This window comes from Moschus berezovskii, chromosome 9 (genome assembly GCF_049115385.1).
Source record: "Moschus berezovskii isolate FMDL1 chromosome 9, NW_MosBer_1.0, whole genome shotgun sequence".
Taxonomy (NCBI): Eukaryota; Metazoa; Chordata; class Mammalia; order Artiodactyla; family Moschidae; genus Moschus; species Moschus berezovskii.
In genome coordinates this window covers 49,828,988-49,850,967 of record NC_142468.1, presented here as the reverse complement: position 1 = coordinate 49,850,967, position 21,980 = coordinate 49,828,988, and the positions used below count along the sequence as shown (strand labels likewise).

Here is a 21,980-nt window from a genome sequence, read left to right as displayed (position 1 = left end):
AGCTTTGTTGGGGCAAGTCTAGAATAGCTAGACTTTAGAGTTAGTTTAGCTTTTATACCAGGGAAGGTGATGGCACCCCACTCCAGTACTCTTGCCTGGAAAATCTGATTGGATTTTGAACATGTCACAGTCAGTTGCAGTTTCTTGGTATTTCTCTGCATTCTGTCTGTATTTGCCCATGGTGACCTCATCTGCTTTGATGGTGTCAACTAATCTCAGTATGCTGATGACTCTTAATTATACATCACCAGTTTATGCTCCAGACCCATATAGCCAGCTACTGTCTATTGATCAGTTTTACTAAGATGTCACATAGGCACTTCAAACTCAACTTTTCCAGAACTAGTTTCACTGTCAGTTCAGTTCAGTTCAGTCGCTCAGTCGTGTCCGACTCTCCGCGACCCCATGAATCACAGCACGCCAGGCCTCCCTGTCCATCACCAACTCCCGGAGTACACTCAAACCCATGTCCACAGAATCGGTGATGCCATCCAGCCATCTCATTCTCCGTCGTCCCCTTCTCCTCCCGCCCCCAACCTTTCCCAGCATCAGAGTCTTTTCTGTATCACACCCCAAATTCTGAACCTGTTTGTTTTGTTTCCTATTGCAACTGTAACAAATTATCATAAATTTAGTGGCTTAACACAAGTTTACTATCTTGTCATTCTACAGATCAGCAGTCTGACACAGGGCTCACTAAGATAAAATGACGATGTCAGGAGGACTGTATTCCTGTTGGAGACTGTAAGGGAGAGTCTTTTTCTTGCTTCTTATAGCTTTTAATGGCTGCATCTTCAAACCCAGCAGTGACTCCTCACGTCTTACACTGTGTCACTCTGAAACGTCTCTTTTTTGTAGTCAAATCTCCTTCAACTTCCCTCTTATTAGGACTTTTGTGATTTCATTAGGCCTGCTAAATAATACAGGATGCTCTCCCCATTTCAAGGTCCTTAATGTGATCACATCTGGAAAGTCCCTTTTACTGTGATATAATAGATTCACAGTTCTAGGGATTTGAGGATTAGGACATGAACATATTGGAGGGGCATTATTCTTTCTATCATATTATCTTAATGAATATGCTCACTCAGCCAACCTAAAAACCTGGTAGTCTTTCTTGTTTTCATCCTCTTTCTCACCTACCTCACATCTAGTCAGTCACCACATCCCATCACTTCTGCCTTCAAAATTGCTCCATTTTTGTGTGTCCTGACTGCTTCTACAATAATGCATACCATCGTGTTTGTTGGAAATAGTGGCAGCTATTTTTCTGCTTCTCATCCCTCCTCTTTTATTCCATTCTTCAAAACATCATGACAACATCTTTATGAAATGTGAATCTTTGTATTTTATACCGTTGGTTCGGAGAAGGCAGTGGCACCCCGCTCCAGTACTCTTGCATGGAAAATCCCATTGACAGAGGAGCCTGGTAGGCTGTCCGTGGGGTTGCTAAGAGTCGGACAGGACTGAGCGACTTCACTTTCACTTTTCCCTTTCATGCATTGGAGAAGGAAATGACAACCCACTCCAGTGTTCTTGCCTGGAGAATCAGAGGGACAGGGGAGCCTGGTGGGCTGCCATCTATGGGGTTGCACAGAGTTCGACACAACTGAAGCAACTTAGCAGCAGCAGCAGCATACCCTTGGTTAAGACCTTTTACTGGTTCCCCATTGTTTTATCTTAAGACATTGAAGATCCTTCATACTAGGCTATACGTCTCTTATTCAATCTCATCTTTCTCTACTCCCTCTGCAGGCTTGTCAGCAAGCTGTAATGAACGCTTGTGAAGTAAGAGAAGAGAATATATACCCTCTTAGTCTAGAACAACAGTGGCCATTAGAACATTCTGCATTGGTAGAAATGTCCGGTATATGTGCTGTTCAGTTTGGTAGCCACTGCAGACATGTGACTATTAATTAAGCTCTTGAAATGTGGCTAGTGTGACCAAAGAACTGAACTTCTAATTTTATTAATTCGATTTTAAGTTAAATAGCCAGAAGGGGCTAGTGGCAGCCTTTTTGGATAGTTCAGTTCTACAACAGTGGTTCTCAACTGGAGGCAGTTTTGCCCCCAGGAAACATTTGACCACATCTGGAGACATTTTTGTTTTTCACACTCAGAGTGTGCTACCAGTTGAGTGAGTAGAGGACAAGTATGCTATTTAAACATCCTGAAAAAGTGAAAGTGAAGTCGCTCAGTTGAGTCTGACTCTTTGCGACCCCATGGACTGTAGCCTACTAGGCTCCTCTGTCCATGGGATTTTCCAGGCAAGAGTACTGGAGTGGGTTGCCATTTCCTTCTCCCGGGGAAATTCCCAACCCAGGGATCAAACCTAGATCTTCTGCATTGTAGGCAGATGCTTTACTGTCTGAGCCACCAGGGAAGGCTTGGGGCACTACTTTATAATAGACTTCTCAGCCTAAAATTGTCAGTAGTGTTAGATGATGAAAAACTCTGGTCTAGACTATCCACTCTCTCTTTTTTTTTTTTGACTATATGTAGCTATATTTTACGGAGAAGGCAATGGCAAGCCACTCCAGTACTCTTGCCTAGAAAATCCCATGGATGGAGGAGCCTGGTAGGCTGCAGTCCGTGGGGTCGCTAAAGGTCGGACACGACTGAGCGACTTCACTTTCACTTTTCACTTTCACACATTGGAGAAGGAAATGGCAACCCACTCCAGTGTTCTTGCCTGGAGAATCCCAGGGACGGGGGAGCCTGGTGGACTTCCGTCTATGGGGTCACACAGAGTCGGACACGACTGAAGTGACTTAGCAGCAGCAGCAGCAGCAGCTATATTTTAAGATTCATCTTAGATACTACCCCGTTGGAAAGCCATCTGTGATTTCTCAGGTCTGATTCTGATATACCTTCTTTCCCCTAATATCCTGTGCTTACCTTCATTTGTTTTATGTAGTCACCTCTGTGATAGTCATAATTAGTATTTTTATTTGTTCTTGGCTTCTTGAGTGTAGGAACATACTCATTGGAATATGCCCACAGGCACATGAGGATGATCAATAAATACTTGTTTAAGTTATGAATGAGTATTACCTAATGATTCAATTATTAAACATTATGATTTAAAATATCAAGAAGTGTTACCACCTTCAGTTGAGACCTTTCAGAGACCATAGACTTGTTAAAATATTTTAATTTCTTTGTTGGAATTACTGAATACTTCACTGTTTGCCCATAAGAACAGAAACTTTTCTCATTCCTTTAGAGAGAAAGACCTTTTTTTTTCCCTGGCATTCTCCTCTTTGCTCCTCAGCTTAGGTATTTCCCTTCCTCACACACTAACCTGCTAAGAGGTAACCACCCCTACTCATCCCCAGAGTACAGATGGGGAACTGAAACTTTATTGCATAGATTCAGGAAGGATTTAAACAAGTAAAGTGGAATAAATAGGTCAGAAACTAAGAGTAACTGGCAATATAATAGAATGGCTCAGAGCTGAGACTATAGAATGACACAGTCCTGGATTTGTATCTTTGCCCCTACCTTTATTGCCATTATTGTCTGATTTTGGAAAATTTTAACCTATTTTAGTTGTACTTTAAAAGGTGATAATAATAGTTTCTATCCACTGAGTTTCTGGGAGTATTAAAGGAGATAACAACTGTACTTGTTACCAGCATGCCTCAGAGATACTGAGGGTTCAGTTCCAGACCACTACAGTGAATATTGCAACAAAATGAGTCACACAAATTATTTGGATTTGCAGTGCATACACAAGTTATGTTTACAGTATACTGTAGTCTGTTAAAGTGTGCAGTAGCATTATGTCTAAAAAATATTGTACATACCTTAATGAAGAGACTTTATTGCTAAACAACACTAACCGTCATCTGAGCCTCTATTAAGTCTTAGTAGTTACATCAAAGATCATTGATAACAGATCACCACAAGAGATATAATGATAATGATGGAGAAGTTTGAAATACCGTGAGAATTACCAAAACGTGACACAGAGACTCAAAGTGAGCAAATAAGACTGGAAAAAACAGTGCCAGTAGATTTGCTCAGTGTAGGGATGCACAAACCTTTGGTTTGTAAAAAACACAGTATCTGTGAAGCATGATAAAAGGAAACTCAAAAAAAGGAGGTATGCCTGTAGTGTAAATACAGGCACACAGGCACACATGGCAGCTTCAGTCGAAGATGAAGTGAAGTTGCTCAGTCGTGTCCGACTCTTTGCAACCCCATGGACTGTAGCCCACCAGGCTCCTAAGTCCATGGAATTTTCCAGGCAAGAATACTGGAGTGGGTTGCCATTTCCTTCTCCAGGAGATCTTCCCAACCCAGGGATCGAACCCGGGTCTTCCACATTGCAGACAGACACTTTATCATCTGAGCCACCAGGGAAGCTGCTGTACATGTAAATTGTTAATGTGAAATTTAATTGACTTATTAACCATAAATATGTTTCTAGAAGGCTGAACATTAGTCAGGGATCACATTTTATGTTCATCATTACGGAACTTACCATTTAAGAATGATTGCTTGCCATATGCAACCACTGACGGGAGAGTATTGAATCCCTCAAACAGAGAGAGAGGAAGATAGAGAAGTTGGGAGTCACCTGGCTAAAGCCAGAAGGTGCACATTATAGAACAGCTGCTGGTATCAGCCCTCCATGCTCCCACCACCTCCAGGACTTAATAGATGCTTTTTCCTCTGCCAGCTGTGCTCTTCTCATTTTTATTCTCTTGAATGACTCCTGCTCCTTTCGGACTTGTCTCAAATACCTTTTCAGAATGCTTTTTATCCACTAGAAATGCATTTAGCTGCAGATAACAGAAAACCCCAACTACTGGTGGCTTAAAGGAATACGTTTGTGTCATCTAGTAAGTCCAGAGTTAGGCATCCAAGAGTGGTACAATAGCTCACCTGAGTCCTAGGCTTTTGTGTTTTGCTGAGTCACCTTTCGTCCCATCACAGCATTGATGGCTGCTGCACATCCATACCTTCTATCCAGATGCCAAGGCAGGAAGAAGGGAGAAAGGGTAAAAAGGCTTTCTTCTAGGAAAACTCTGTGTTTATTTTCAGGGCACCTACTTCTGTTCCCACTTCAGGAACTTCCACCTCCAGGGTGATGTCACTTGGGTGCACCTAGCTACACAGGAAACTAGGATACAGAGTATTTTGTTTTCTAGCCACTAAACCAGAAGACAAAGAAGAAGGGCGTTAACAGTATATCTGAGTCTAGCCTCTCTTCTATACCTTCTTCTGTTAAGGCCCTTGCTTTCATGCACCTTATAAAGAGCTTCCTACCCCTGTTACAGCTCTTATTATATAGTATGCTGATTCCCAGGTTAATTTGTTTCCTTCAACAAAAATAAGCTTTTGCTAAGTAATAAGAACTGTGTCTCACTGTCTTGGTATCCCCAGTGCTTAGTACCTTGTCTAGTACATGGAAGACAGTTAACATTTGCTGAGTGATTATCTGCAAACAATAATTATCAAAAACTATGTGTAATATGCACGTAATATCACCTAAACAGAGTTTCTCTCTACACATTATTATTATTAGCATTTATTGAGTATGTATTATCATGTGACAGACAAGTACTTTACATATTTTATTATTCAGTCCTCATAATTTGCCTATCAGAGTAATCTGTTATCATCCTCATTTTACAAATGAAGAAACAGGTTCAGACAGGTTAAGTAACTTACTCAGGGTCCTAAAACTTGCTAATTGGTAGAATTAGGCTTTTAATCCAGGTAGTCTGACTCCAGAGTCAAGACTTCTAAAAACAGTGATAAACATAACATTTTTTAAAGTGTCTAAAATATGAGGTTATTTATATGAATTTTTAAAAATTCTACTTCTTCCTGCTGTAATTAAGAAATGTTTCTGAAAGTAATTATCCACTTTGAAAATAAATCTGAAGAGGAAAAAAATGAAAAGCTAGCCTCATCATCTTAGTGAATTTTAGTAATCAGTAATTCTAAATTTAGTCTCTTTTTTGCAAGCAGGTTTCTTGAATGCCATTTAAAAAACATAATACACTCACTAAAAATAGCTAAAATGATTTTAACTGTTTAAATTGATTACAGTTGTGAAGACTATGGCTCTATGAAATATACTAAAAGTAAAATAAAATTGTATCTCTAGTATTTTTAAAGCCTAGTATTTGCCTGCTTATCAATAAAGACAAATGAAACTATTTTAGAAGCATATGAATAAAATTTTTATTAATATTTTAATGCTTTTGTAATAAAAATTGATTTTTACTTATTTAAATAGTAATTAGTGTCTTAAACTAAATTTTTCATCAGTTGTAACAACTTTAGATCTATAATGTCATTATACATTTGTAAAGCCTATCCAGTTATATTTTTCATAACCAGTTTAATAGTCAAGACAAAACCTTACATTGACACATCCAATCCCATAGGATTAGCAGAGTTGAGAGCTGCTCATTCCATATTACCTAATCCCCTTATTTTAGTTGAATTAAATTGGACTACTTGAAAGCTATATCAAGACCAATATTTGAGAAAAATAATCCTGAGTGTTTGATGGAATAAAAGCCTGCATTGACAGGTGGGTTCTTTACCACTAGCGCCACCTGGAAAGCCCACAAGGAGGGTAGGCACCCCTAAGCCCCATATTGCTCAAGGGTCACCTGTATTTTAAATCCATTTAAGTCCATATTTTACATCTGTCAGGAAGAGTGTTCAGACTTACTTCTAGGGCTCTCTACTGACCAATATTCTAAGAGTGGAATTATGTATTGCCATTTACTTTTATGTTTAAAAAAAATGCAGTATTGGGGAGTTAACATAGCCTAATAAAGCATCTGCTTTACAGAGCTTTCTGTGCTCTACACCAGGAAGGCCAAGTGAACTCCCCTGGGCAGAAATTGAACATGTCTAATGAGTTCCTTTCACAGATGAGTCTAAAGACTTCCTGACCTAAGTCCATTCTGCTGGGGGAAGGCTTACTTATGAGAGTTGAACCAAGGAGGACTTTCTAGGATTACTGTTAGGAGAGAGAAGTTGAATGGAATGCCTGTTCCTTTTGGAGAGCCCGGGAAGCTTGAAATTTGGTGACAGATGCCGTCACTCAGATTATTCAGAAGTGAGGCAAGTTCCTTAGAAGAGAACACTCTCAGAAGGGTCCTTTTGCAAGGGAATACAGTAGAAAACTTGAAAGGGTCAGATTGTGTTGAATCAGTAGTCAATGTGTTTTAGGTTCTGAATGCTGCTTCAGGATTCTGCTCTCTGCCTCCAACCCATGCTGGACTGGTGTTTGTCTTTCCTAGGGAAATGAACAAAAATTAACCATCTAAAGCTGTGTTCTATTAAAAAACTTTCCTTCTGTAATGGACACCAAAGTTTACTATTAGATAAATCCTGAAAAACAGCTTTCTGAGCACACGAGTTGTCCGTTATAAACTTAGGACATTGAATCCTTATTTTTACATCATTTCAGTTAAGTTCAGTCACTCAGTCATGTCCGACTCTCTATGACCCCATGAATCACAGCACGCCAGGCCTCCCTGTCCATCACCAACTCCCGGAGTTCACTCAAACTCATGTCCACAGAGTCGGTGATGCCATCCAGCCATCTCATTCTTGGTCGTCCCCTACTCTTCCCGCCCCCAACCTTTCCCACAATCAGAGTCTTTTCCAGTGAGTCAACTCGTCGCATGAGGTGGCCAAAGTATTGGAGTTTCAGCTTTAGCATCAGTCCTTCCAATGAACACGCAGGATCGATCTCCCTTAGAATGGACTGGTTGGATCTCCTTGCGGTACAAGGGAACTCTCAAGAGTCTTCTCCAACACCACAGTTCAAAAGCATCAATTCTTCGGCGATCAACTTTCTTCACAGTCCAACTCTCACATCCATACATGACCACTGGAAAAACCATTTCCTTGACTAGACAGACCTTGGTTGGTAAAGTAATGTCTCTGCTTTTTAATATATTATCAAGGTTGGTCATAACTTTCCTTCCAAGGAGTAAGCGTCTTTTAATTTCATGGCTGCAATCAGCATCTGCAGTGATTTTGGAGCCCCAAAAAATAAAGTCTGACACTGTTTCCACTGTTTTTCCATCTATTTCCCATGAAGTGATGGGACCAGATGCCATGATCTTTGTTTTCTGAATGTTGAGCTTCAAGCCAACCTTTTCACTCTCCTCTTTCACTTTCATCAAGAGGCTTTTGAGTTCCTCTTCACTTTCTGCCATAAGGGTAGTGTCATCAGCATATCTGAGATTATTGATATTTCTCCCAGCAATCTTGATTCCAGCTTGTGCTTCTTCCAGCCCAGCTTTCCTCGTGATGTACTCTGCATATAAGTTAAATAAGCAAGGTGACAATATACAGCCTTGACGCACTCCTTTTCCTATTTGGAACCAGTCTGTTGTTCCATGTACAGTTCTGACTGTTGCTTCCTGACCTGCATACAGATTTCTCAAGAGGCAGGTCAGGTGCTCTGGTATTCCCATCTCTTTCAGAATTTTCCACAGTTTGTTGTGATCCACACAGTCAAAGGCTTTGGCATAGTCAATGAAGCAGAAATAGATGCTCTTCTGGAACTCTCTTGCTTTCTCCATGATCCAGCGGTTGTTGGCAATTTGATCTCTGGTGCCTCTGCCTTTTCTAAAACCTGCTTGAACATCTGGGAGTTCATGGTTCACATATTGCCGAAGCCTGGCTTGGAGAATTTTGAGCATGACTTTACTAGCATGTGAGATGAGTGCAGTTGTGTGGTAGTTTGAGCATTCTTTGGCATTGCCTTTCTTTGGGATTGGAATGAAGACTGACCTTTTCCAGTCCTGTGGCCACTGCTGAGTTTTCCAAATTTGCTGGCATATTGAGTGCAGCACTTTCACAGCATCATCTTTCAAGATTTGAAATAGCTCAACTGGAATTCCATCACCACCACTAGCTTTGTTTGTAGTGATGCTTTCTAAGGCCCACTTGACTTCACATTCCAAGATGTCTGGCTCTAGGTCAGTGATCACGTTATCGTGACTATCTTGGTCGTGAAGATCTTTTTTGTACAGTTCTTCTGTGTATTCTTGCCACCTCTTCTTAATATCTTCTGCTTCTGTTAGGTCCATACCATTTCTGTCCTTTATCGAGCCCATCTTTGCATGAAATGTTCCCTTGGAATCTCTAATTTTCTTAAAGAGATCTCTTGTTTTTCCTTTTCTGTTGTTTTCCTCTATTTCTTTGAATTGATCACTGAGGAAGGCTTTCTTATCTCCCCTTGCTATTCTTTGGAACTCTGCATTCAGATGCTTATGTCTTTCCTTTTCTCCTTTGCTTTTCACTTCTCTTCTTTTCACAGCTATTTATAAGGCCTCCTCAGACAGCCATTTTGCTTTTTTGCATTTCTTTTCCATGGGGATGGTCTTGGTCCCTGTCTCCTGTGCAGTGTCACGAACCTCCATCCAGAGTTCATCAGGCACTCTATCAATCAGATCTAGTCCCTTAAATCTATTCCTCACTTCCACTGTATAATCATAAGGGATTTGATTTAGGTCATATCTGAATGGTCTAGTGGTTTTCCTACTTTCTTCAATTTAAGTCTGAATTTGGCAATAAGGAGTTCATATTCTGAGCCACAGTCAGCTCCTGGTCTTGTTTTTGCTAACTGTATAGAGCTTCTCCATCTTTGGCTGCAAAGAATATAATCAGTCTGATTTCGGTGTTGACCATCTGGTGATGTCCATGTGTAGAGTCTTCTCTTGTGTTGTTGGAAGAGGGTGTTTGCTATGACCAGTGCGTTCTCTTGGCAAAACTCTATTAGCCTTTGCCCTGCTTCATTCCGTGCTCCAAGGCCAAATTTGCCTGTTACTCCAGGTGTTTCTTGACTTCCTACTTTTGCATTCCAGTCCCCTATAATGAAAAGGACATCGTTTTTGGGTGTACCATGCATTTAACTCCGAATCATAGATATTTTTCTTACCTGTAGTCTAATCATTTCCATTCCCCAGCTGGCATTTGAGACTGTCACCTCTGTGTTAGATTCTTTGAGGGCAAGATTTTTCTAAGAGCCATTCTTTACAGTGTTGTGGGAGCTGTAACAGTATGTATAGGGACAAATAGTGAGAAGCCAGTGTCCATTTTTGTCTCTTAATAATGTGGAGTTTTTACTGTCAGTTCTTGCCCTGCCTGGCCATTAAAACAGTCACTGAATGGAAAGCAAAAGGAAACAAAGGAAATGGGTTACTCTTTTAAGAGTCTTTCCTATTGGTTAGCCAGTTTGTGAAACAGTTTATCTTCATACTTTACAGTGAAACCTTCCTTGACTACTCTAGGTTAAATTGTACCCTCACCAATCCTTTTTCCTTATAGTATTTATCATTACATTGCAACAGATGTTTTACTTCTAAATTTTATTGTCCTGAAATGTAAAGTCTTGCATACCTAAAGCATAGTTGGCCTAAAACCCAGTACTCAGTGAATGCATGAATGAAAATAATCTCATTTAACTTTTTTAAACTTTTCAAATCTTTCCCATAGTTAATGTTTTAAGTTAGAAGTCAGTTCTTTTATGTGCCTACTGCTGAAGTGGTTAGATGAGCACTGAAAGATATGTGAAGCAGCGTGTAGAATATCTGCTTCCTGAGAACCAGAATAATAATGTTAAGGGTGGGCCTTTCTAAGATAGATGACACACTCCCAAAATAAATTTGAATAAATCGCTCAATTCTTCTGCCCTCTAGAGATATATGTTATTGATATATGTTACAAATATGTGGTGTATATAGTTTGAAAAGACTTCTTTTTTCCCTTTCCTCCTTTATAGAAGAAAGCATGCCTTTTCACCTCAAATCCTTACTATAATGAATACTAAATGATAGGACCAAGGTTAACTTCCTGACCCAATCTTCATTGAGACCAAAAATTTTATTTGGAGTGTCTAATTAAAATATATCAGACTTGGGCTTCTCTGGTGGTTCAGTGGTAAAGAATCCTCCTGCCATGCAGATGACATGGGTTCAATCCCTGATCTGGGAAGATCCCACATGCCACAGATCAACTAAGTCTGGGCGCCACAGCTATTGAACCTGTGCTCTAGAGGCCTGGAGCCACAACTGTTGACACTGTGTGCCGCAATTACTGACCCTCGAGCCCTAGAGCCTGTGCTCAGCAACAAGAGAAGCCACTGCAGTGAGAAGCCCTCTCACTGCAGCTAGAGTAGCTCCTACTAGCCACAACTAGAGAGAAGTCGACAGAGCAACAAAGACCCAGCACAGCCAAAGATAAGTGTGTATATATATCCATCAGACTTGAAGAAGGCTCCTTGTTAGAAGATAGCGTTTATCTTGTGATGTGGCACCGAGGTTACTGTTACTAAAGACCTAGCTTAGAATCTGATTTTTTCCTTTCAGTCAATTGGTGAAGAGGAAATGAATAACTTTCAAGAGAGCATTTTTGTGTAGATTTTACTTGTCTAGGAAGGGTTTGGGGTGTGGTGCTTGTTGACAAGGGGGCTGGATTTAAAAAGTTGGGTTTGCTTTGTTTTTTGAGTATCACAAAAAGAAATCTGTATAAGGCCATGCCATCCATTCAGATAAATTTGAACCATTTATTCTTATTTTCATCAAGTATGTGAGTTATTTTATCCCTTAGTATGGGAGGCAATGGCAAGTCACTCCAGTACTCTTGCCTAGAAAATCCCATGGATGGAGGAGCCTGGTAGGCTGCAGCCCGTGGGATCGCTAAGGGTCGGACACGACTGAGCAACTTCACTTTCACTTTCACACACTGGAGAAGAAAATGGCAACCCACTCCAGTGTTCTTGCCTGGAGAATCTCAGGGACAGGGGAGCCTGGTGGGCTTCTGTCTGTGGGGTCACACAGAGTCGGACACGACTGAAGTGACTTAGCAGCAGCAGCAGCAGTCTGGGAGGACAATATAATTATAATGATTTTTTTGGTTTTTCTTTCTGTTAGGAACTCAAGTGGACTAAATTGCCATTAAGGGCACAAATCATGAGTTCTGGTTACTTTTCTCTTTCATAATTGTAAAGATTGCCCTTACCGTTGTCAGCTAGCTTTCGAATTCATTTTATTGTCACGAAAAGGAATAGGAAAGAGTAAGATGGCAATCTCTCACCCATTTACCTGAAAGAAATTCAATTTTCATTAGTATCTTTATATTTAAGGAGTGAGATAATTACACAGAAATGTGTTTTGATATAAAACAAATGAATTCTTTTAGTTTTCTAGTCTCTCTATTTTTGCATCTTAAGTTATTTCAAACCCTTAGAAAAGCAAACGAAGAGGAAAAGAAGGAAAGGTTACTAGGAGCAGCGACAGGAATTAGAGGACTAATTTAGCTCTTCCTGGCCTGCACCTTTGCTGAGGCTGTAGCTTTGAACAGTGAAGAATCAATTAGAACAAATCCAATTTTTTGGAAACATAGTTGCTGGGTTCCCAGGGACTATCCTTTATCTCCATGCTATAAAATGAAAAACAAACACAAAAAAAACACAGCGACTGGAAAGATCTAAACCTTATTCTTCCTGCTAGTGCTCTCAACCTATCCCCACCACTAGTAGAACCCTAGGATCTTTTCCAGCAGCGTACAGAACATTGATAATAACCTTTGCCTCACCTAAATGAGCCTGAGAAATGTTACATGATCATTCTGTGATGCTCACTTTTTGTAGAATTTAACTATGGGCAGAAGTAGTCTCCCTAGAGATGGCTGTCATTTGAATCCAGAGGTACTCAAATCTACAGGTTTCTGTATTTTCTGTCTATTTGAATCCTAGCAGTATGCCCTTCTCTCAGCATTTCAGTTTATTTTTAGTTGCCTGGACATTTATGTAGCCATGATGCTGACATTTATGTAGCCATGATACTTGCTACCATGTTTTTCATTATGTCAGTTTCAGGGGTTTAGCCTCTCTTTTTTATTAAGCCCTAAAACATATCAATAACCTCAGATATGCAGATGACACTACCCTTATGGCAGAAAGTGAAGAGGAACTCAAAAGCCTCTTGATGAAAGTGAAAGAGGAGAGTGAAAAGGTTGGCTTGAAGCTCAACATTCAGAAAACAAAGATCATGGCATCTGGTCCCATCACTTCATGGGAAATAGATGGAAAAACAGTGGAAACAGTGTCAGACTTTATTTTTTGGGGCTCCAAAATCACTGCAGATGCTGATTGCAGCCATGAAATTAAAAGATGCTTACTCCTTGGAAGGAAAGTTATGACCAACCTTGATAATATATTAAAAAGCAGAGACATTACTTTGCCAACCAAGGTCCGTCTAGTCAAGGCTATGGTTTTTCCCGTGGTCATGTATGGATGTGAGAGTTGGTCTGTGAAGAAAGCTGATCGCCGAAGAATTGATGCTTTTGAACTGTGGTATTGGAGAAGACTCTTGAGAGTCCCTTGGATTGCAAGGAGATCCAACCAGTCCATTCTAAAGGAGATCAATCCTGGGTGTTCATTGGAAGGACTGATGCTAAAGCTGAAACTGCAATACTTTGGCCACCTCATGCGACGAGTTGACTCGCTGGAAAAGACTCTGATGCTGGGAAAGGTTGGGGGCAGGAGGAGAAGGGGACAACAGAGAATGAGATGGCTGGATGGCATCACCAACTCTGTGGACATGAGTTTGAGTGAACTCCGGGAGTTGGTGATGAACAGGGAGGCCTGGCGTGCTGTGATTCATGGGGTCGCGGAGAGTCAGATACGACTGAGCGACTGAACTGAACTGAACTGAAAACATATCACAGAGTATATTTTTAGAGCATATTTATAAAAAATGACCACATAGTTCTCATGGCAAGTTAGGAAACTGAAAATTAAGAATTCTAAGCAAAACGCATTGAAAAATAGAATCCTTATACCTTGACCTTTTTCTCTATCTTCCTTATTCAATCCTGTGGAAGAACAGCTTTCACAACTGCTGGGGCCTGAGAGAATATATTATCAGGTATGTTGATTGTTTCCATAAATTAAAAAAACTATAGAGTGAGGTTCCACTTTCCCCATTCAGCCCTTCTGTCAGTCATGCTGGTGAAGAAAGAGGCCTTTTAGTAACTGCTCCTAAATCAATGTCTCCTTTCAGGGGAAAAAAAAAATTAGAATTTTTTTCACATTTTGTTTTGTTTCTGTAGTTTACAAAATAAAAGACAGACAAATTCAAGTACGATGATCCTGTCTTTATATATTTTCCCTCCACATGTGATAATTTAATAGAAGAAACAAATTGGAGATTTTAAGTTTCTGAATTTTAAACGACCACTTCTAAATACAAATTTAAATCAAAACTTATTTTAAAACCTTTCTCTGATACTAGTTTGAAAAGAAAAATTTAAAGAACTAATTATGAATGTGATACCCTTGGGTTGGTCATCTTCCATCAAGACTCTGTCAGTGTCAGCCTGACTCGTTCCTTGAAAGGTGTTTATATGTCTCGGCAGGAGAGTTTCTACTTCTTCTGGAAATAAGAATAATGATCCGTCAAAGATTTGCATGCAAGACCCTCATTTAAGTCTTCACTGGTTACCATCTTTAGAAATATCAACTGTTACCCAATTTTGTGACCTTGTTTAAAAAAAAGAAGAACCTGACTATACTTGAGGGGGAAGTCTCACAACAGGAAGCACATCACTGCAAAGAAATTTATTCCAAACAGGAGAAATCCTTCTTTATTAATGTTTGAGAAATTATGGGATAAACCTGATTTAGTATGTTCCCTAAGAAAGCAGGAGCAGGTCTCTCCACTGAAACTACCTGTGCCAGTAAATAGTGGGAATGTGTTTCCTTACCATCTGCTTGGAGGTTTTAAAGTTTTAGTAATAAAATACTGAAAATACTCCCTGATTCCTCAATTTATCTGGTATGTTTTCATAGTTCAAAGGCAAATGTCCTGAGCAGACAAGCTGAAACACTAAAAATTAACTCAGTTGTTTGAAATAAAGAATATTGTTTCAGGTGTTTTTTAAATAACAGAAGACAAGTGGAAAGTTACACATTTTCTTTTCCAAGTCCAACCTGGTAAAAAGCTTTTGTTTCTGACCAATTCTAGTATCACGGTTGTCAGAAGTATCTTCTAATTTCAGTAACATCTTGATGGCTTATGAGGAAATAGTATCCGTGTTTTTGTGCACTTACCCTGAGGAAAGTCAGTGCTGGTGGAACATTGTCTTCAATAACTTGTGGTCAAGTCTGATACTCACATAGAAACTAGGAACCTTGCTCTTGTGGTATAACTCTTTAAGTTGGTGAAGGTCACCGGGCTAAATGTTTCCTAATTTTCTTAAAATACCTTGCTTTTTCAAATAAAAGATTCTATATTTGTTGATAGAATTTGAGTTATAAACTTTCTTGCCAAAATGTGACTTTCAGTAAGTATATATTTCAAAGTAATATTTATGTAATGTGTGCTGAGTCGCTTCAGCTGTGTCCAACTCTTTGAGACTCTATGGACTGTAGTCCTCCAGACTGTTTATGTGGTAATAATAACCTAACATAGAAATATTTTATAAATTTCTTTTAATCCTCATGAAAATTTCATGGGTGTTTTATCAGTGTTTCACAGACCTGAAAATTAATGCTCATCTTGCTTAACATCACAAAGCTAAGAGGGGCAAATCTGGAACTCAGATCCAGGCCTTCTGATTCTGTATCCTGTACCTGACCACTATATCCTGCTGTTTTAGATAGATCAGATTTGAAAGATCCAGCAGTCATGCTCAAGTAGCAGCTGCTTTATTCATCTATAATATATAATATAGGTCATTTTTCCTTATTGGCTACTGATTTATCAGTTAGAGACTTGCCTATTAACCTCAAGTTTCTGAAAGCTCCATCAAAGCTGCTTTATTACTGTACTAATCAGTTACCAGGTGATATATGTAAAGTCTGTTCCACAGGTTCATACATTTTGCTATATGATCCTCTCAAAGATAAGTTGTCAGATTTTTTTCTAAATTAAATTCCAACTCAGTTGAAGTTGCTTTTAAATATCGAAAGTAAAAATGGCATTATTTTTAACCTTTGATTTTCAAGGTTCCTGCTCCAGACTGCTGAGTCAGAAACTCTTACCATCTTTAGCAATCTCTCCAAGTGACTCTGATGTATGATAAAATTGGATAGCTATTGTATTAGTATAAACTCAAATGATAAATAATACGATAGCTTCATCCTCAATCAGAAAATTTAAAATAAAACAGTGGGGGGGGGTACTTTTTCATACTTACAAGATTAGCTAAAATGTAAATCTTAAGTTTTCATAAGGATGTGGAGAAATTGTAACATTGCTTTTGAAAAACAAATGGGTGTAATAGTTTTGGGGAGCAGTTTGAGAATACCAGCAAAGTTAAAGATGTGCATCTTACATGACCAAGTACTTCTACTTTTAGGTAGATACGTACTATAACAGAAACTCTTGTACAAGGACACAACAGTCACAAATAAGAGTTTTTATTGCAGCACTATTTGAAATAATGAAATTGTCTATCATAAAGAAATGGATAAACTGGTTTTAGTCCATATAACAAACACTACTGTATAGTCTAAAAACTTAAAGAATTCTGAAGCAAATATGGCAAAAAGTTAGTGTCTTTTAATATGGATAGTGATACATGTGTACTTACTTTCTGTACTTTGGTTGAAATACTTTATTGTTTTAAATTTAAAAATTAAATGGGGTATCAAAAGAAGTACCATCTGGCTCTGTTGTACATTTTCAGTTTTTGCCTCAAAATGGTGTGGATAAACTAGAATCTTCAATCTAGTTGAGGAGGAAGGTGTAAGTAGACACCAAAAAAAATTTCTTTGAACAATCAATAAATGCAAATTAATTGAGTTTAAAACCCTGAGTATTTGCTATGGCCCAAAGTAAACGAGACAGACAGGCTCTTATAGGATCATGTATGATCATGTATGCAAAATTTATTAGAATTGAATTTTTAACTAGGGTTTTGTTTTTTTTTTAAGTAAAGTAGATGAAATCATGAAGGCTATATAATCTGAACTGTATATTCTTAACATTTTTGTAGCCCATGTCTCAATTTGATAAACGTAAATAGCTTGGCTAGTATAATTTGAAATTTCAAAGTAAGTTAAATACTATTCTAAAAATGAGTGAAAGCTTTTGTGATTAGAGAGGAGCCCATTTCCTCTCTCAACATTTTATTTACATAGGGGAAAAGGTCTAACTTTCTATATTAATCAGGAGGGGTAAGGCAATGCTGCGGAAACAAAGGAAGCCTGAAATATCAGTGGCCTAACCAGAAGAACTTGTTTTCATTCATGTTATATGCATAGCACAAATCACTGGAGGCCCCTGCTCCACAGTCCCTCAGGAACCCACATTGACAGACATTGCCATGTTGTAGTCTCACCACTGAAACACACGACTCCCAAGGTGCCCAAAGTGGGTAAAAGGATATTCAGTTCAGTTCAGTCACTCAGTTGTGCCCTCCTCTCTGTGACCCCATGGACTGCATCACGCCAGGCTTCCCTGTCTATCACCAACTCCCGGAGTTCACTCAAACTCATGTCCATAGAGTCGGTGATGCCATCCAACCGGCTCATCCTCTGTCATCCCCTTCTCCTACCTTCAGTTTTTCCCAGCATCAGGGTCTTTTTCAGTGAGTCAGTTCTTCGCATCAGGTGGCCTCAGTATTGGAATCTGATTGTTTGCTGTGTGCTTTTCTATCTAGGATGTGAAAGAGCAAAGCACTATCTAGGCCATTTGCAACACTAGGTCTGTAATATTGCTTTTCAAAGTTTTCATACTCACAAGTTTCTGAAAAACCACCTGTATAAAGGTATGCTTATGTAAATGGGATGATTGACACACAAGGTCTGCTTACCTACTTGGGAATAAAAAGGGAGATTTTTGCCAAAAATTCTTCAGAGTGGTTTCCTAGGATGTCTTTGACATCTGAACCAAACTTCAGTTCCAAGATGCCTTTTGGAATATCTTCTTGCAAAGATTGAACTATAAGGGAGAGGCCTCATAAGCTTTTGGGCAAGATTTTCAACTATAGTAGTGGGAACTTATCACCTTAGTTCATTAAACAAACTAGATAGTACTTGAAGTTAAGTCTCTCGCTTAGTCGTGTCTGACTCTTTGTGACCCCGTGGACTGTAGCCCCCCAGGCTCCTCTGTCAATGGGATTCTCCATGCAAGAATACTGGAGTGGGTTGCCGTTTCCTTCTCCAGGGGATCTTCCCGACCCAGGGATCGAACCAGGTCTCCCACATTTCAGGCAGATGCTTTAACCTCTGAGCCACGAGGTTCCCTCTAAACTTGAAGACACTTTTAATAACTTTGCTTTGAGAACTTCTCTCTCTGTTGAGAACTTAACTTCTTCAACTCAAGAAAATGAAGACTTTTAAGTCTAATAAATAGGGATGTTGATAATTGTCATTTGAAGTTTCAGGTCAGATATTCAGATACATCTGCCACATATATCAAGCTCTATTAAAATTTGTAATGTTTATTGTTGTTAAATATACATAACATAAAGTTTGTCATTAGTACTATTTAGCATATTCACAGTGTTATGTAAACATCACCTCTGCCCAGTTCTGAAGCATTTTCATCACCCCAGGGAAACCCACTAAGCAATCAATCCTCTTAGTGCCCTCCTCCCAGTCCGTGGTAGCCACTAATCTTTCTCTCCATGGGTTTGACTGTTCTGGATATTTCATAAAAGTGAAAGCATTTGATAAATGGTTTTTTGTGTCTGACTTCTTTGACCTAGCATAATGTTTTCAAGGTTCATCCACGTTGTAGCGTATATTAATGCATTATTACATTTTATGGCGGAATTTTAAAATTATAATTTTTAAAAACGTATGCAGTTTTTTTTCCTAATACTCTAAAAATAAAGCAGCTTTGTCCTTCATTTCATAAATCCACCAAGCATACTTCTTTTTGACAATTAATGAATCTCCACATGGAACAGAAAACTTTACTCTTGATGTTTAAATCTTTACATAGTATACCAAATAATCTGATGTTTAACATACTTGCCACATGGCCTTGATATAATCAAGCAAAGTTAAGGTCTTATATACCACGGATCTTTGTTTTGGAGACCAGTGATTGGCTGTAAGTGACAAGTGTATCCAAAACCAAAATTCTCATGGTAAACTCAGCTTCCCTGGACTAGAATGCCATCACTGTACGCTTAAGTCATTTTGTTCTCATTTGCTTCTTAGAATTTTGATGTCAGTTTTAGTAAACTCTTCAATCAATTATTTTCTTCTGTGTGTTGAGTCCCACATAACAAAAGAGTAACTGACAGTAGTAATTTTTCATTGTCTGAAAGACAAACTAAAGGGTGCGGTAGTGAGTTTGATCTTTTTCAAAATGATTCCATCTTTGAATCATCTCTTTGGCACTTTATCCTAATTTGGATTATCTTCTGAATTCCTTTTGTAATTTCTTCTCTGTTCTTTTCTCTAGTATATATAAAAGTTGAAAACTATAGAAACCAAAGTTTTTCCAACAGTATAGTTTTTTTTATTCTTAGTCATCAAAAATGGTGGGGTTTTTTGTTTGATATTTTTAAGTGAGATATAACTGATGTAACATTAGTTTCAGGTGGGCAACATAATGCTTCGGTATATATAGGCATACCTTGTTTTATTGCATTTTATTACACTTTGCAGATATTATTTTTTATAAATTGAAGGTTTGTGGTAAGGCTGCCTGAGCATCTTTTTAAGCAATATAATACTTCTAATTAAAGTATGTGCCTTGTTTTTTAAATACAATGCTGTTGCATACTTGATAGACTATATTACAGGGTAAAGGTAACTTGGAGAAGGAAATGACAATACATTTCCACATTTTCCAGTATTTTGCCTGGAGAATTCCATGGACAGAGGAGCCAGGTGGGCTACAATCCATGCGGTCACAAATAGTCAGACACGACTTAGCGACTGAGCACGAGCAAAGATAACTTTTATATGCACTAAGAAACCAAAAATTTATGTGACTCACTTTATTGTGGTATTTGTTTTATTGTGGTGGTTTAGGACTGAACTTGTAGTACCTCCGAGGTATGCTTGTATTATAAAATGATCACTGCAATAAATCTAGTTAACCTTTATCACCATACATAGCTACAAAAATTTTTTTTTATAGTGAGAACTTTGGAAATCCATCCTGGCTACTTTCAAATTATATTCACCATGCTATACATTGTATCCCTGTGACTGACTCATTTTATAACTAAAAATTTGTACCTTATGACCCCCTTCTTCCACTCCCACTACCTACACTCCCTCCCCCCACCTCAGGCTGCCACCAATGTCTGTTTTATTGTTGTTTTTAGATTCCACACGAAAGGAAGATCAGATCATATGGTATTTATCTTTTTCTGTCTGACTTGTTTCACTTAGCATAGTGCCCTAAATGTCCATTCATGTTGCCACAAATGGCAAGATTTCACTCATTTTTATGGCTGAATAATATTCCATTAAAAAAGAGTTTACCCAAGGGGGGAAAAAAGATGTTTTGTGTTGCATTTTCTTAGACTTTACCCATAATAATACTCATAGGTTTTTTTGTAACATAAACTATTTTTGATTTAATGTGAAAAAGGCTCTTTTGGGTTTAAGTGGGTGATGTTAATAATATTCAACAAGAGGTATTTTAGGAACTATATTTAAGACAGATTAAAGTGGAGAAAGATAGACGCAGGCAAAACAGATAGATATTTTTTAGTAACTCAAGAATCATTGTAAGTTCCTTAAGGGCAGGGATTATTGTGTTGTTCATCTGTTTGCAGCCTTTATATAGGTTGTGATTCACAATATAAGTTAACACTCATCATTTGTGGAATGTTGCAAAAAATAAAATTAGTGAATAAATAAATGAGTAAATGAATTCTCCTTTATTGTTGAAAGAAAGACAGCTAAAGACTTAAACTAATGTAGTGGCTGGGAAAATAAAGAGACTGGAAGAACATGGGGGAAAGAGTTAAGAAGCCTAAATGGAGGATTAGAATGGAACACACCAAAGAGGAACAAAACTAGGCAGACTCTGAAAGTGAACACTGGGAAACTAGAGAAAAGAAGATGTTAAATAACAGTTTTGAAAGGAAATGTCTGTGTTTCGGTAGGATTTTGTTGTTATAGAGGGGAAAGTTATATAAGATATCGCTGGTCAGTCTATCAGATATTAGAACTAATTGGAAAATACCCCATAGACAGTAGAATGAAAACAATGTAGATTTGAGAGTTGATTGCGTGTGATTGATTAAATCATTCTGTGGGTAGATTCTAAGATTAAACTGTTTTTGAATGAATTCTGGTGAGAATAAGAATAGGCTAAATTATATCAGTTTATGCTTTTTTTTTTTCATTTAGATTCTTTTTTTTTTAATTTATTTATTTTTTATTGGAGGCAAATTATTTTACAATATTATATTGGTTGGTTTTGCCATACATTGACATGAATTCGCCCCGGGTGTACATAAGTTCCCCCTCCTGAACCCCCCTCCCACCTCCCTCCTCCCTTTATCCTCCCTCTGGGTCATCCCCGCACGCCAGCTCCGAGCATCCTATAACATGCATCGACCCTGAACTGGTGATTCGTTTCACATATGACAACATACATGTTTCAGTGCCATTCTCCCAAATCATCCCACCCTCACCCTCTCCCACAGAGTCCCAAAGACTGTTCTATACATCTGTGTATCTTTTGCTGTCTCGTATACAGGGTTATCATTTGCATCTTTCTAAATTCCATATATATGCGTTAGTATATTGGTGTTTTTCTTTCTGGCTTACTTCACTCTGTATAATAGGCTCCAGTTTCATCCACCTCATTAGAACTGATTCAAATGTATTCTTTTTAATGGCTGAATAATACTCCATTGTGTATATGTACCAAAGCTTTCTTATCCATTCGTCTGCAGATGTACATCTATGTTGCTTCCATGTCCTGGCTATTATAAACAGTGCTGCAATGAACATTGGAGTACATGTGTCTCTTTATGCTTTTTAAATAAATTGG

At 38.5% G+C, this 21,980-nt stretch overlaps 1 protein-coding gene across 11 annotated transcripts in view; it reads left to right on the top strand.

The window, feature by feature from the left end:
• The window catches only part of RFX7 (regulatory factor X7), a 178,173-nt gene that overhangs the window by 79,079 nt on the left and 77,114 nt on the right, over window positions 1–21,980 (top strand). For 6 of the 11 annotated variants that reach the window (XR_016038207.1, XR_016038208.1, XM_055436273.2 and 3 more), the window contains one exon: window positions 13,887–13,925. The exons of the other annotated variants lie outside the window; for them this stretch is intronic. Coding sequence is in view for 4 of the 6 variants with exons in the window: in XM_055436273.2 (XP_055292248.1) it covers window positions 13,887–13,925 (39 nt within the window). In the remaining 2 variants the exon portion in view is untranslated. The remainder of the gene's footprint in view (window positions 1–13,886; window positions 13,926–21,980) is intronic. 11 annotated transcript variants of the gene reach the window in all.